Source organism: Neodiprion pinetum, chromosome 5, assembly GCF_021155775.2.
Source record: "Neodiprion pinetum isolate iyNeoPine1 chromosome 5, iyNeoPine1.2, whole genome shotgun sequence".
Lineage (NCBI taxonomy): Eukaryota > Metazoa > Arthropoda > Insecta > Hymenoptera > Diprionidae > Neodiprion > Neodiprion pinetum.
In genome coordinates this window covers 12,706,405-12,723,151 of record NC_060236.1, presented here as the reverse complement: position 1 = coordinate 12,723,151, position 16,747 = coordinate 12,706,405, and the positions used below count along the sequence as shown (strand labels likewise).

The 16,747-nt window shown below is 36.9% G+C and overlaps 1 protein-coding gene across 6 annotated transcripts in view; it reads right to left on the bottom strand.

Moving 5' to 3' along the window:
* The window catches only part of Calx (sodium/calcium exchanger 3), a 1,242,927-nt gene that overhangs the window by 515,661 nt on the left and 710,519 nt on the right, over positions 1-16,747 (bottom strand). For 5 of the 6 annotated variants that reach the window (XM_046628885.2, XM_046628892.2, XM_046628890.1 and 2 more), the window contains exon 5: positions 4,883-5,062. The exons of the other annotated variant lie outside the window; for it this stretch is intronic. In XM_046628885.2, the coding sequence (XP_046484841.1) occupies positions 4,883-5,062 (180 nt within the window). The remainder of the gene's footprint in view (positions 1-4,882; positions 5,063-16,747) is intronic. 6 annotated transcript variants of the gene reach the window in all.

Genomic DNA, 16,747 nt, shown 5'->3' with positions numbered 1-16,747 from the left:
GAAGTTTTGAAGATGAAATAAAAGCACATGGGCTATAAAGAAAGCCAAGCGAAAAGTATCAAGGTAAGTTGTAAAAGGGGATCGATAAATTTAATAATAAATTTTAATTGTCGTTTCTTTGTTTTCAGGTGAGAGTTACTGTACATAGTGTAAATAAGACATTGAAATAATTAAATAAATACTTTGTTTTCAGAGCAACGCAACATAATATTATTCATGGGTTGATTTCCCTAACCCCAAAAAAATAGAGCTTATATATACTTGGGAGACTTGAATAAAGTAACCTATTCATACAATGCGCAGTATTGTATGACAGCTTCTGGTAAATTGCTTCCACATGTCTTCATTTGTTTACAAGAACAAACTGGTCAATTTGGGCCGCGAATTCAAACACATATCAATGAACTGACAAGCATTTATGAGAACGTTATCGTCACTGCATCGAAATCGGGGAAATTAACTTGGCAATTGTTTAATGAATCTCTCGAAAAAGTTTTGAAGCCGTACGTGAAGCAGGAGGATTTCCTTTTAATAATTGATACGTAGGGAGGCCAAACTAATTCTTCCCTGTTTGACTCGACCTTCATCAACGAAGACAACCATCCAACCTGTGAATGAAAAATTATTTCAGTAGATTGTACACCTTATTGCCAACCGTGCGACGTTTATTTCTATAGAAAAGTAAAAAAATTCATCAAACGAATGCGAAATAGTACTTATCTATGGCAACAAGACCGCCAGATGAATAGCAGAGATGATGCACTCAAAATACTTTCTTCAATCCTCGATCAATTGTCCGCGCAAACAGTTTTAGATATGTTAGAGTGTGCTCGGTTTGCAACCAAATTAACGCTAAACAGAACAGTTGTTCAAAATGTAAACGAAGTTTGCTTTCCTGATAGCCTTTGTGCTTCACTTGCTTTTATGATGGTTTCCACCCCTTAATTTGTCGACATATCAGTAGTAGTGAAAAAGAATCAGAATGATTTCGTGGCACAAAATTTGTATATGTGTATTACATTAATTATGTTTTGAACAGTTATATTTGTTACGCAATTTTATGTTTTGTTCTATAATTGTGCCTTCGTTATTAGAATAATCATTTTATTATATTATTATAGCATAATGACGTTCATGTGGTGTATAATATATGAGAATAAAACTGATAATATATATTTTCTAATTGTCTTATTTACCTGCGTATGCAGTTTTATAAGAGATTAAAAAATATATGAATAATGAATTGGGAGAAAAAACAAAAAAAATTGAAAACGAAAACGTACGTAGACACGATCCGTGAACCTTTAGCGTTCTAGTCCGTCGTCTTACCATGTCAGCTACGCCAACTATTGGTTCCAACGTCCACGCTTAACGTAGTTCACGCACGAGCCAAAACGGCCCCCACTCCGCCTAAATATCTCAAATTTTCAAATCGCGGTATCTCAGCAACCAAGGCCAATTCGATCAAACATTAAAAACGACGTTAATTCGGAGGTCTTTAACTTTCACCACGGAAAACGGGAACCCGATCCGCGACATCGGAGGTACCTAATTTCCTTGTAAATAGATCCCACCCTCTACCCGTTCTTTATATATCCAAGCTACTTCCAACAGAACCCAAAAATCACTATATCTCGAATATAGCAAAGGTCTTGGAGTGGGCAGATTCATTGGAGCCGCTTGAATCAGCAGAGTTGACTTACAATTAGTTGACTTATGAAACAGCGAATATTTTCGCATTAGGAACTGCTAACCAAATTCGAACTCTACCGTTTATACAAATTCAAGACATTACGCCCTCATCGGAGTAATTTAAGATTGAGATCATGGCTCTGCTCAAAAGATTTAGAGCCCGCGTTGCTCAATTAAACCTCTTTTCCTGTTTTCAGAAGAAGAAGAAAAGTACGCGTAGAAGGAATTTTGTTGCTTCACTTCAACAAAATAGCCCAGAAATAAGTTGAAGAGTTTATTTATCAGGTTAGAAATATTACGAAATGGATCGAAACATGCTCAATACATTTAGGCATAGATTAACGGTTCATGGTGCATAATACAAGACATGCCGCAGCATCCACAGCTGACATCAAGAGCGTTGACATAAACGTCATCAGAAGTAGAACTGGAGTTTGGAAAACTCGAAAGTTTCGCGAGATTTACGTACTGTTGTCACGAGCGCCGCATATTTACACTGTATATATTAGGGTGGTCGTTATTTGGGGTCAAAATTAATTTTATCCCTTCCGCTCCCCAAATCGGTTCGAAATACATAAAAAGTAATGCTGTAATTTTTTAAGATTTTTAAAAGAACGCTTAACCCTTGACCACACGGGTTGAAGTTTTCTATTTAAAACAACATGGGGTTTACCTGCGTTTGGAGTCACTATTTTACTGTGGGCCTTAATATGTTTGTAATATCCTGAAATTTTCAGAAATTAGTTTACAAGCATGTTGCTACATGGAAAAAATTTCCGAAACCCCTACCCTCAAAATGTTGTATAACATTATCATAATAATAATAATTAAAAAAAAAATTTTTCTCAACTTTTTTTATTAATTTGCTTTCTCGTTTTTTTTTACAAATGTATTTAAAATAGTGCTAACTATCATGCTCACGATAGTGCGATTTCGAAAGCCGAATATACGAGAGCTCTATCAATTGAGATAGCACCGAAATATTGTATAATTGAGTGAATTATAGAGCAGCGAGAATATGAATTATTTTCCGACCGATAATGAGATTGCACCGTGAGTAAAAACCGGCGAAAAAACAATACGAATGCCTCCGGCGTCGCGTCGTGGTCGAGCGAGAAGGACAAGGACTGCTCGCGAATGGGTAAGCGAATATCGAAAAAAACATCCAGATGCAAAAAAGCAGACAATACTTAAGAATTTGTAACTCGTGTAGAAAATTATTCTATTTTAAATACATCTATAAAAAAAAAAAATGAGGAAGCAAATTAAGAAAAAAATTGAGAAAATTTTTTTATTTTTTTTCAATTATTATTATTATGGTAACATTATACAACATTTTGAGGGTAGGGGTATCGGAAAATTTTTCCATGTAGCAGCATGCTTGTAAACTAATTTCTGAAAATTTCAGGATTTTACAAACATATTAAGGCCCACAGTAAAATAGTGACTCCAAACGCAGGAAAACTCCATGTGTTTTAAATGGAAAACTTCAACCCCTGAGGTCAAGGGTTAAGTGTTCTTTTAAAAATCTTAAAAAATTACAGCGTTACTTTTTACGTATTTCGAACCGATTTGGGGGGCGGAAGGGGTCAAATTAATTTTGACTCCAAATAACGACCACACTAGTATATATCACAAATTATGTCAGTTATTATTATCTTTAGAGACAAGGAAGCATAGCTTAAATATATTAGTTAATCTATATAAAATATTTCATTATTGACAGTTCGTGGAACAACCGAGCGCAACGGCGTAGTTGGACGGCCAGCAACGTGAGCGTCTTCGCGCCCGCCAGATCCCGGGTGTAATCAACACCGGGATGAGGCGAGCGCGAGATCACGCGCTTCGAGGATGACAGTCGCGAGGCGAGCCTTTGTTCCAAAATTGCAAATTCAGCAAAAAACCTCGCTCGCCGCCCGACGTTCCAAGGGGTGTCGGACGAGCGAGCGAGGTTAGTCCCGTTTGAGACCGCTTGAGAAACGACATCAACGGAACCCGGCTCCTTCTAAGCTACCGCGTATAGAGCTATAAGCCCTTTTTCCGACACCGACGATTAGAGTATAGTACTCTAATCCTACACACGGCCAGAAAGGCTTCTCGCGTCGCGATATAAGTCTTGCATCATAACATTTTGGTACGATAAATTGAAATCCTCTAACCCTATTCCCGGGGAACGCCCTGTAGAGGACGTTCACCTCCTAACCCACATAAAAAATAAATATAAACCTCTACCTAGATACCTAGAGGGTTAAGTCGTCGCGTGCGAGACCGCTCCGCACGTGACACTGTCAAGCCAGACAGAACCTTTCTTTTCACCGTTTCCTACGATGCTTAACAAATCATGTCCTTGCATTACTTGTCGCAATCTTGAAAAATCTCTATAGTAACCTGACCTTCAAAATTACATAACAATACTTAACGTAAGCTTATATTGTTAATACTAGTCAAGGCAATACTAGTCAATCATATTAAGTCTCAACAATAAAATAAATCCTGAAAATCATTAAATAAAAATGAAATGGGAACTGCTATCATTCAATAAAATAGATACTCTGAATGTTTATCAATATGATCTCAAAGAACGAGACTCTAAATATAATTCAAAATCAAACAAGTGAGTGACGTTTGATTGGAATTACATGAGAATCTCGATTAAGTTGAAAACATTCCACTTTAAATTTCCACCCAAATTCCTTTCCACAGACTACGGATAACTCGAAAAATATGAAGAATGGGAAAATTGTGCATCCCTAGACGGTAACACGGTATCGGTTTTTTTTTGTTTTTTTTTTTTACTTTCTGAAACGCAGCATAATCTTGTCGAATCTACTGATATTACTTATGTGATCATTTCGAGCAAGACTCTTGTGTAATTCCATTCGAAGTTCACTTTCAGGTGAATTCCTTGGATTTTTGATTATTCAGTTGATTAAGTGTGTTTGTTAACAACCGCTTAAGAATTTGGCCTCACATAATAATATCTATAGGTTTGAGAGGGATCATATGTGTCTGACGATAGGGTGATACTTCATTATTTATGCCCGTATAGAAACGTTGTCAACTTTCTTTTTACTTATTCTTTATACTTTGAAAAATATTTTTTGAAAACCATCACATCATAATTATGAAATTTCGATTCATGTACAGTATTTCGAAAATAATTATAAGTTTTTGTTGATGATCAACTAACCTGTGGGCGGGATAAAGGCGAAGAGAAATTTCCAGAATATGGTAAGTGAGTGCATAAAGTAGTCCATGGTGCTTGGGGATGCGGCTTGGCTCGGGCTCCCGTCGCTATTCTCATTGTCTCCCCGTCCATCGCCACTGACGGTCAAGGCCTCCGTGAACTGCTCCTTCCATGAACTCGTCCCTGTGGAAAAGGTATATACCATACTTCATACATCAAGTTTATCTTACTCCGCATAAAGTTATTTACGGTGAATGAACGGTTGTAACCACACTGAAGTAGTTTTTATATAGTCAAGTATAAGGGTAATTCGCGAACAGGTACACCATCGCCACATGTTTCCAACACAACGTTTCATTATAAGCCCACGCCTACTGAACTATGGTCTAGGGAAGAGGATGATAACAAGTGTTGCAAACAGTCACAGATACATACAGAGGTTCGTAAAGACGTACAGAAAATTACTAACAAGGAAACTGCCTGAGGTGCCCCCCCCCCCCCCCCCCCCCCCCCGATGTCGACCATTTGAGGATATGTTATTCTTCATCGAAATCTAAGCGACACGTATTTTTTTTTTATCGGCGGAAAAACGGTTTCAAGGGGTGAAATTAATCCCCAAAATTGGGCATCCTCAGTGGTTGTTTCATAGTTTCGCATACTTCCAGTTGAGATATTTGAATGAAACCAATTGGAGAATAATTCCTATCATGAATAACGAAAAATTCATTTTGGCCGGTTGCGACGGGGTTGAATAGTCGAAAATTGTAGGGGTTGAGAGTTAAAAAGTTTTTATAACTAAGAAACTATTGTTGGGATTTTAATGAAATTAATGGCATTTGACACAGCAGAAAAAAGTAGGGGATACGTGTTTTTGCGTTTTTCGAAATAACGTCACTTAGGGGATGAACTACTCTTATACACGTGCAGCTGAATTCCCATTAGAATCGCACTATTTTGCTTTAATTCGTCTTATTCAACATTACAAAGCTCTTTCTAAGCAACAATTCAGGAACTTCTTTTCAATAAATTTCGGTTGCATTTATAACAAAAACCAATCCCACAAATTGCCGAACGGTTTCTAGCATAGTTTCTTTTACGGTCATGAAATCTTCCGGAGCCCGGTATTTCAGTAGTTTTTGAGATTACTGGAATCGATTGCGAGCTTACAATTTTGGAATCAACACGGCTAATGCTGTAAACATTTAGGACTTTGGTTATTATTTTTTTCCAAAACATTGAAAGAAATCGGAAAGTTAATCTGGAAGGGCTTGTATACCGTTGAAGAAATTCAAGTTCTCTTGTGACGCTTAATTCGAAACCACTTTGCTCTGAATTATACAAATTCGATAAGTTTACACCTTGTACGAATTGTTCAGCTTGTTTTCTCAAACTTTCGGTATTTTCAATGGTTTTTTTTGGCGATGAATTTTCCTCGATACAATACGATGGGCAATTTTGAACGAATTCACCCAATGTTTGAATGCTTTTAACCGAAAGTCTTTATAGCCTGTTGCTTTTTGGGCTTGTAGCGCCCACCTTTGTAAGTCATTATCGTGCACTGGTAATCCAGCATCAACAGCGAATTTGAAGTTTCGCCATGTATAGTCACAAATTCTAGCTATTTTTTCCTTGTATGTTCCGCCCTCATTAAGATAATGAACCCAGTGACGTAATTGGCGAACAGATTTCACTTTTTTGAACTTCTGGCGGACACTTTCAATGTTCGAATTTTTTTTTCTCCAGACCTCCAGTGATCAACTGCTCTTGGCTTGTATTCGTACGATGAGTTCTCGTCCTTGCCAGTGCATGCGTCTGGAGGCGATTTTCATAAATTGCCGATGCCCATTCTTCATCCTCCACTATTTCCATTTATAAATTTTCATACGGTTCTGCAAAGTACAAGAAACTTTCTTCCTCCATCTCAACGCAAGTGTATTCCTTTATTGCATTTAACAATATAGTTTCAAAATGATTTTTCAACTGTACGTCCTCGTTACTTACAGGCGTTTGAGTAATATTAATCGCTTAAAATGTTTTCACAAGTAACCGTATAACGTTGAAGGGATTGATTCTCATCTTTGTTATGGAAAAGAATTATTGCACTTTCAAATTTTCAATAACATATAAGCAACAAACAACTTATGCAAACACACCACAGTCGATTTGAGAATATGAGCTGAAAATTGGCAGCATACAATGATTCCAAAATTGCAAGGTCAGAGTTAATAATATCAATTGATGCTCGGCTGCACATAATGACTACATCTATTGAACTGGCCACCCGAACTTCTAGTGAGAATTTAAACAGTCGCGAGAGCGGTGCGGCAAGCTATTTTTAACCTCTAATGTTTTTTACGCGCCAGTCAACCAGAAAAACATATTCATCTTTATCATATGTCTCGCATGATACGTCGCAACAGGCAGATAAAATCAGAACTTCGTCGAAACAAAATGTGATTGTTTTGGTGCTTCTGTGTCACAAGATAACTTGAATTATTTCAATGGCATACAAGCTATTCCATGTTAACTTTCCGATTTCTTTCAATGTTTTGGAAAAAAATAATCAACAAAGTCCTAAATGTTTACAGCATTAGCCGTGTTGATTCCAAAATTGTAAGCACGGAATCGATTCCAGTAACCTCACAAACTACTAAAATACCGGGCTCCGGAAGATTTCACGATCCTGAAAGAAACTGTGCCAGAACCCGTTGGGAAATTTGTAGGAGTGATTTTCGTTATAAATGCAACCGAAATTTCTTGAAACGATAAAGCTCCTAAATTGTTACTCAGAAAGAGCTTTGTAATGTTGAATAAGACGAATTGAAGCAAAAAAGTGCGCTTGTAATGGGAAATCGGTTGCACGTGTATAAGAGTAGTTCATTCCCTAAGTGACGTTATTCCGAAAAACGCAAGAACACGTGTCCCCTACTCTTTTCTGCTATTTCAAATGCAATTAATTTCATTAAAATCCCAACAATAGTTTTTTGATTATAAAAATTTTTCAACTTTCATCCCCTACAATTTTTGACTATTCAACCCCGTCGCAACCGGACAAAATGCATTTTTCATTATTCGTCATAGGAATTATTCTTCAATTGGTTTCATTCAAATATCTCAACTGGAAGTATGCGAAACTATGAAGCAACCACTGAGGATGCCCAATTTTGGGGGCTGATTTCACCCCTTTGAACCGTTTTTCCGCCGATGAAAAAAAATATGTCTCGCTTAGATTTCGATGAAGAATATCATATCCTCTAATGGTTGAAATCGGGGGTGGGGGGGGGGGGGGGGGCACCTCAGGCAGTTAGTTTGTAAGTTCAACGTATGGCAGTAATACGATTCCCAAACAGTTTTATTGTGGTTGATCCTAAATGCCTAAAATTTCAATTTAATTTCTTTGTACGAATAAGTTTGTTTCGTAATATGGCGTGGTATTTCATACCCATCATTAGGTTGAAAATATCGCATTCCCTCACTTCACCCAAAACCGATAAAAGCGATGGAGACACGTCTGACATCAAGACTTGAAAGGAACAGTTAGCTTTTCTGATAAAGAAATGATATTGAAAGCTTATTAATTTTTTCATATTGTAGCAAGCTATGAAAATCAGCTTCGAGAACGCCACACCACGTGAACTGAATACCGTATCGTGGAAGTCACAGGTCAGGTCGACAGCAACGTGCAACCAGCTAAAGAGAAGAAAACATCATTTTGACTTCCGATGAATGCCTACCTTAATTGTGAGAACCGTCGTGCATAATGTAAAGCAAGGACCACCGATTATCTACAGTTCCTGGCCAAGAGCCAACCCATTGTGATATCGCTGCCACCACTTGGATACTTCACCAACAGCCCGGGCAAAAAAAGTCCATGTCTGACCATATATCGAGACAATCTCTTGTAACTTGAAAATAAACGGCGCATGCGCCAAATAATTCAATCTCATTGGTTGGCGAAATCTTCCGGCAGCGATGTTTTTGGCTGCGATGCGGGGGGCCAATGTACACAAAATGTATACGTTTGAATTTTCAAAGAGCATAAGCATTAAATTCCGAACGTCCTTTGAAGAATCAACTTTCCGACCCAGTAACCAATGCTTCGCAAAGCTTTCCGAGTCATTACCTCGATTATTTGAGATTCTAACCTCGAAAATTCGTATCAACTACATTTTCGCCATAAACAGTTTAACAGCTGAACTTTGGGATGGCAAGCCTGCATGAACACCCGATAGAACTCACGCATGCGCGGTTGATTTTCAAGTTTCCAGAGATCGTCCCGGTATAGGGGAAAGACGGCTGGGTCGTACCACTGTGGACTTTCCGATTCAAATTTTTTTCTCCATTTCTCAAATAACACCGAACCAATATTTTTCATATACTATATTTCTTTAGAAATAACTAGAAAAATTAGCGTAGTTTCAAATTAAAAGTAAAGGGGAAAACAATTTTTTTTCTTGAATCTCTGCAAATGGTACGACTTAGCCAACTAGTAGGCTAAATCGTACTACCGGTAAGGTGAATCGTACCACCCTAAAATTCAAGAAAACATGAATAATAACCCATTTCAAGTTAAATCTATAATGCCATAGTTTTTCACATAACATACTAAAGCTTCTCAACATCTTATCATTATTGATATCGTGTATCAAAGATTAGGGTAACATTGCTCGACATTGCACTTTTTGAATGTTCTTAACGTAGTTCCGTAACGATAAATTAATCTTTTGGCCAAAGTAAGTTTGTATTTGTAATAATATTGGCAGTAAGTAGCATACCTAAAATAACTTGACATGATAGGTCTTGTTCATGTAAAGTATTCCACTTATTTCTAATTTGAACTTTCTTTTTACTTAAGGGGAGACGTCGGTGAAAAAAAAAGTCCCGTATTTTGGGATCAATTTCATTGAAATTTGGACCACTTATTAACAATCCTAAAACTCGGATCTGATCCAAAATTCAGCTCAATAGGTAAAGTAATTCCAAAATTATGCATTTTTTTCTAAGATTTCTTCGAAACATCCCTTGCGCATTAGGTTTCATCGTAGAAGGTTGAAATTTTTTGTGGATACATTTAATACCATAAACTAGAAATTGTAGCAGGCAATTTTTGATTAGAGATTTCTAAGTCATTGAAACTATTATATCAATAGTTTGATTTTTTTTTTTTTGCTACAATTTTTCGTATATTATAGGCTGGGAAATGAGTTATATTCACCGGAGCTAAAATTCCCTGCAACAATTTCAAGATAATATGTCTTTGAATATACCTGTCAGAGGGTAAATTAATTGAATGAAACCTATTGCGCAAAGAATTTTTTGAATACCTGAAAACATAGTTCTGAGATAAACGCGATTGAATGAATTCAGTTTCATGACCTTCTTAGAAGCAAATATGAAGTATGCACAGAATGAGTTATTTACTGTAGAGATAAGACACTTTGATTAAGTTGACTTTAACATTGATTTGGACCATATAAAATTGGGTCAAACCGAAAAGAATTCATTATTCAGTAATTTTTTTATTTTTTTTTTAGAATTCCATTTATTTGAATCGAGTTCAAAATTTATCTCAGAATGTAACTAATAATATTGATAAATGATGTGTCGCTCGTCAGTGCCTATCGCAGTTTTGATTGATCTTCAATTCCATTCCTCAGTGCCAGTTTGTATCCAATCGGCTTCTGCGTAACTGTTCTGAGGTCAATCCTCTTCTTACTCTGCTTCTTCGTCCAGAATCATTCAATTTTCAATGAACTCATTCCGGGACATGAAAGCACAGCCTATACAATAATATACCTGAATTTAACTTGGGAGCTGACTGCTTGCAAATTAGTCGTGTAAAGAAACCGTTAGAATTTCCTGACACCATATGTTGTCCTTTCGGTTTCTGTTTCAGCCTTCTCCGCAGCAGTTTTTTTAATTTTCACTGTTCGTCTGGTTTTCTTGCACTTCGTCGTTGCTTTCCATTCAGCCTTACGCTTTCATCTGGCATCATCTTTTTTGCATCATCTGCCACTTTGTCAGACCTCACTGATATCTTTGCCTTTTGAGCATGGAGTGCTCCCATTTCGAACTCAGCAACTGCGATTGCTACTGTAGTTTTTACTGCACTCTGATTCGTAGCCATCTTGCCGCACTGCAAAATTGGGCAAAGTAGCATCTAGTTGGGCTGCGACAAGGACACACATCTGGGAGTATTTTGAGGGTACCTGGTAATCGATGGCCAGTACAATAAGGATGTCAATGACTATTCCTACTCCATATAACGATGTGAAGCCTCGTTTCTACGACGTACTATTGTAAGATACTCCGACGCCTAGTACTGTACTACTCCACTCTTCATTGAAGGATCTATCACCTCATGCGCTGTTTTAACAGTTTTTATAGCTTTCTCGAAAACTCTAGCTTCTAACTTCTCAGTCTTTGCAGTCAACTGGTCCACATGACTTTTCCACAAGTTACAGACACTCTTGCCTTTCATACGCACTAAGATACAGAATTTTTTCATACTTGAGTGTCCGAGTCTAACGCCGATCATCCCATCAACTATTCGCCTGTTTAATTCGAAGGGTGGCCTTGCCGAAGTGTCATTGGTTCGTGTGATTTTCACCCATTTTATAAAAAAATTACGTCGGAGTCGTTCAAACCACAAGAAACATTTGTCACAGTTCATCAAATCTCTCGTTCGAAAAATGGCTTGACAAACACATTCGTGGGAAACAACTGCTAAACCATAGAAATTTGTATACCTAGATGCTTAGAGTATATATCAAAATAACCGGTACGAGAGTTATCTGCAATCTTACCGACCGATGACGGCGCACAGGCCGCCCGTAAACTTTGCTTTATTTCATTTTAAAAAAATAATGGAACAGATTAACGGACTTTGGCTGAAATGGTATTCAAATGTTTTTTGCGTCACTCATCATGACTCCAAAGGCGGATTTTGAAAAATTTGAAATACGGACCCATTATGATAGTCAGAAGTTGAAAAATTTCTTCATGGTGCCAAAAAACACATTAAACAAAATATTTCAGCTATGCCAAATTTTTCCGTCATTTTTGACGAAAATTTCACCGAAGTCTCCCCTTAACGTAGCATATGTAGGATAATTTGATTTGATATTGCTTATACATATAAAGTATTTAAAATCACTTTATCTATCAATATAGCTAGCTTATCTCGGATTTGAACTCTTCTTCGGTACTTTCTGATAAAACTGTTTGTTGTCTCAGTCTTTATTTGCAGGTGAAGCATAAATATTTCTTTGATTCAGGCTTACATCCAACAAAGGATTGATGATACCAGTCTCACAAGTGTAACATTGAACCATGTCTTCGATCTTAGCTATTACACAGATTCCGCAATACCACTCTTCTTCATCAATTTCAATCGTAAGGTTTATATTTTTTGATATTGACGCAGCGGATCTGGTATTATCGGAAAAAAGTTTCATTGGCTTGACGTCCACTTTTCCTTTTTATCTTACTTTTTCGATTTGGTTTGCTTTTTTTATTTACAAATCTTTTTTGCACAGGCTGTTCGTGAGTTCTACAGCGCACCACAACCAACACACTATCCCACTAATAATTCCACACCTACCACCATAGACATTGCTATAAATAAAAACATCAGTCAAGTTTCAGACATGAAAGTCCTACATGAACTCAACTCAGATCACACACCGGTTGTAATTGAACTAGGATCACAAGAAAAAATCTGTGCTTAGAAAACAGCCCATGAATACAAAAAAGCAGACTGGGTTAAATTTAGAAAACACCTTGATCAGAAAACAATCCTCACATCAACAATCAAAACAAAAGATGAGCTAGATCAAACAATACTGAAATTCACCACCGACATCCGCAATAGTATCGATAAAATTATCCCTAAAACAACCTTTAAAAACCTGCATGACAAACTTCCATATAGTATACTGCGAATGATCGAGCAAAGAAACCACCTCAGGAAAATCTGGCAGCGCTCTAGGCAAAATAAAGACAAAGTTGAAGTAACTAGACTCACTCATCAAATAAGAACAACTATAATCAATCACAGAAATAAGTATTGGTCCAAAAAATTGAAAAAGTTGAATCCTAATGACAACTCACTGTGAAGAATGACTAAAATACTGAAAATGGAGGACAACAACATCCTATCGCTGGTAAACCATGGAGTTGAAGCCTTCACTGACTACGATAAAGCCAATATGCTGGCAGACCAATTTGAACAGGTTCATAATATAGATCTAGTTAATAATACATCTGATCAGGTAAACATAATAAAACAGGTAAAGAAATATCTAGAAGAAATTGATGATGAAAATTCGGATAAGTTTATAACATCGCCACGCGAACTGTCATCTATAATTAAAAAGCTACCTTCTAAAATAGTACCAGGACAAGACACTATACAGAATATAGAAGATGAAATTAGTCGAAAATTCCGGTTAGGTGAAGAAGTTTAATTATTTGGAAAACGTAAACATAATAAACGTTTCCGACGTTTCGGCCGGGCCCTGCCGATCATCCTCAGGAAAATTTAAAATTTGACGACCAGTTCATGTGTTACGCCCCGACGTACCGCCTTGGCGTACCTTTTTCAAAATTCCATTTCATTTCATTTCTTTGATTATTTCATAACAATCTCATATTCTAATAAGGTCACGTACAGTCCTCGGCATCCGCTGACATTGTATCTTATTTGCTGACACCAGGAATCGCGCTATAAAATTACTGACCTAGTAACAGCGGCGCTCAGCCCGGGAATATCTCTCTTTTTAAGTCAAAATTATCATCAATAATTAGGATAAACCACTACCTTTGGAACCACCAAATTAAAATAGATTATTTGTTAAGATGTGTGGATGAATGCGTGAGAATTATCTTAAGATACCTTCTGTTAACATCTTGTACGTATAAGTGACGAGATTGAGAATCGTTGGAATACCATCGAATGACGCGAACTAGCGCTGACCATGTAGATTTCGACACCGGGAGGTCGCCCCCGCACTTAATCGGCTAATTACTGTTGCAACTTATTGCAACTGCAGATTTTTCTCTATTAATACCCTCTGGCCCAAGCAGCCATGTCTTACGTCTGTCAAGTCGCGAAGTGCGTGGACGTAAACCCGGATTAGCCCTCTCGAGCAATAGTAGCGTTCGGAAAATCTTAGTTGTGACCGGCCTAAAGTCTCGCGCTAATTCGTCAAATTCGAGCATTCAGTTATTCTATTAGCTGCAAGAGACTCACTTTCTTCAACGTTTTCATCTTTTCTGTGAATAGACATTTTTATGATATTCCATTTTCCATAATTAAATTGAGTTCGGCCCTGATTCAATCGAATTAGGTAATCTTAAATATAATTCCAAATCTAAAAGACTAAGTGACCGACGTTCAACATCGTTCGATTGATCAACTCTTCCAAACTTGAGGTGAGGCCCCTGATCCAGCATTCTACCGACGCAGACCGACACGATCCGACGGCTCTCAATCTCGTCGACCGATTCACCTAAAGCTAAGTCAATCCGAGTGTTAATCTTCGAAATTAAACGAATTCTTGTTTCACCTTTATAATCAAAATCTACTTCAGTAATTTTCATTCAAAATCAAGTCTAGAATTGGTGGCTAGCTTCACTACCCCCAATTAAATCGTACTTATTGTTTACAAGAATTAACGAATAAGACTTAACCATAATATATATATATATATAATTGATTCAAGATAATCTAAAAAGAGAGATACAATCCAATAATCACGACCAGTTAGTTAACCATCGTTCAGAGTAGATATTCCTGGTACCAAATAATAATATCCTTTAGAATATTATAACACACGATTTGTATGAACTTGAACACTTTATAAATTGTCATTTTCGGCTCATATATCATTATCACCATTGATTGTTACCAGACATTTCAATAACCAAATCGAAACAGAATATACTTCATCTTTTACCAGTTAAATCATATTAAACAATTATTTTGAACGACCTTCTTCCCACTTTCTTTATTATAAAATTGCCTCAACAATTTAAACAAACCGCACAGACCTGTACAGGACTATAGCAACACGATCCTACAAATTACCGGCTTATCGAAAGGTAGGTCTTCTCTTAGTTTTAATAATTATTCATTGTCGTTACGTGGGAGCTTGATTATTCAATTAATCATTAACTACCACCGCTCAGTACACCCTCACCCCCACGTAACACATGCTTAGGTGTTGCTAGTTCAGCATTTTGGACGGAAGTCACTTCCACTAGTCACTTCCGTCCAAAATGCCGGAAACGTTTATTATGTTTACGTTTTCCAAATAATTAAACTTCTTTACCTGACCGGAATTTTCGACTAATTTCATCTTCAATCAACCTCCTGGTCACGAATTTCTTCACAAAAATACAGAATATAGTTCTTAAAAATTTTCCTCGAAAGGCACTTGTAACAACTCACATATATAATAAATAACTCAATCAAGTTATCCTACTTTCCGCAGTACTGGAAGATACGACAAATTGTCCCAATAAAAAAACCTGGCGAAGTAAGCACAGATCCTAGTAGTCATCGTCCAATTAGTCTTCTTCCGACGATGAGTAAAGTCAAGATGATTCTCAAGAGACTCATACAACATAATGAAAAAAATAACATACTAGTAGATCATCAGTTTGGGTTCAGAAGCAAGCATAACAGAGTACGGCAAGTAACAAGAATAGTAAACGACATCTCAATTAACTTCAATGAAATCTAGTCACAACATTATTATTACTTGGCATAGAAAAAGCATTTGACAGAGTCTGGATAGATGGCTTAACTTTTAAACGAATAAATTACAATTATCCACCGACAATTATCAAACTCATCTATTCGTATCTATCTGACAGACACTTCGTCGTATCACCTTATGGTACGATATCAACTAAAAGAAAAATCATAGCTGGTGTCCCACAAGGCTCAGTTATTGGTCCTATACTTTTCAATATCTATCTAAACTACATTCCTACCTTTCTTAAAACGAGCACAGCACTATTCGCAGATGATACAGCCATCTATGCACACTATTTCAGTGCCATCACCGCTGGCAAACAGTTACACGTACACATAAACATACTCGAAAAATTTGACACCATGTGGAAAATTTCACTAAATGCATCTACGACTAATGTCATAACCTTTGCCAAGAAGACAAGCACACAAAAATAATTCAACCCATAAAAGTATACAATCACAACATAGAACCAGCAAACACCGTCAAATACTTAGGCGTCTACTTAGATCTCAGATTAACGTACCACACTCACATCAAACAAGCGATCAGAAAAGCCTTTATAGTACAAAAAAGTGTATCCTCTGACGGTTAAGGGCTCAACACTGACAATAAAATACAAAAAACTAATCTACACGATGATCCTAAGACCTATCCTGACATATGCAGCTCCGGTGTGGTGTGGTGCATCCCAACCAACTTACTACTTCTCCAAAGATATCAAAATAAATGTCTTAGACTCATTCTCTCAGAAAACAGATACGTGAGAGTTATAAAAATGCATGAGACAACTGACTTAATGTACATAAAAGATTATATATATAAACTAGCAACCAACTTCTATGACCAACAACTAAATAACAATAATTTGATGGAAAACATTACAAATATAAGAAAGTATAATATACTCACACGTTTAAACACAAACTACCTTACCAAAGATTAGAAATATTTAATAACATAAAAACCTAAGCAACTGAAATAAATGCTACCTGATAAACAGCATACAGGCACATGCCTGGAACAATTTTCAATCACAGGTTTTTGCGCAAAGGTTTCCTGTATTTAAGTTAATTACTGCTGCCTTTGCTATAATACTGCATTT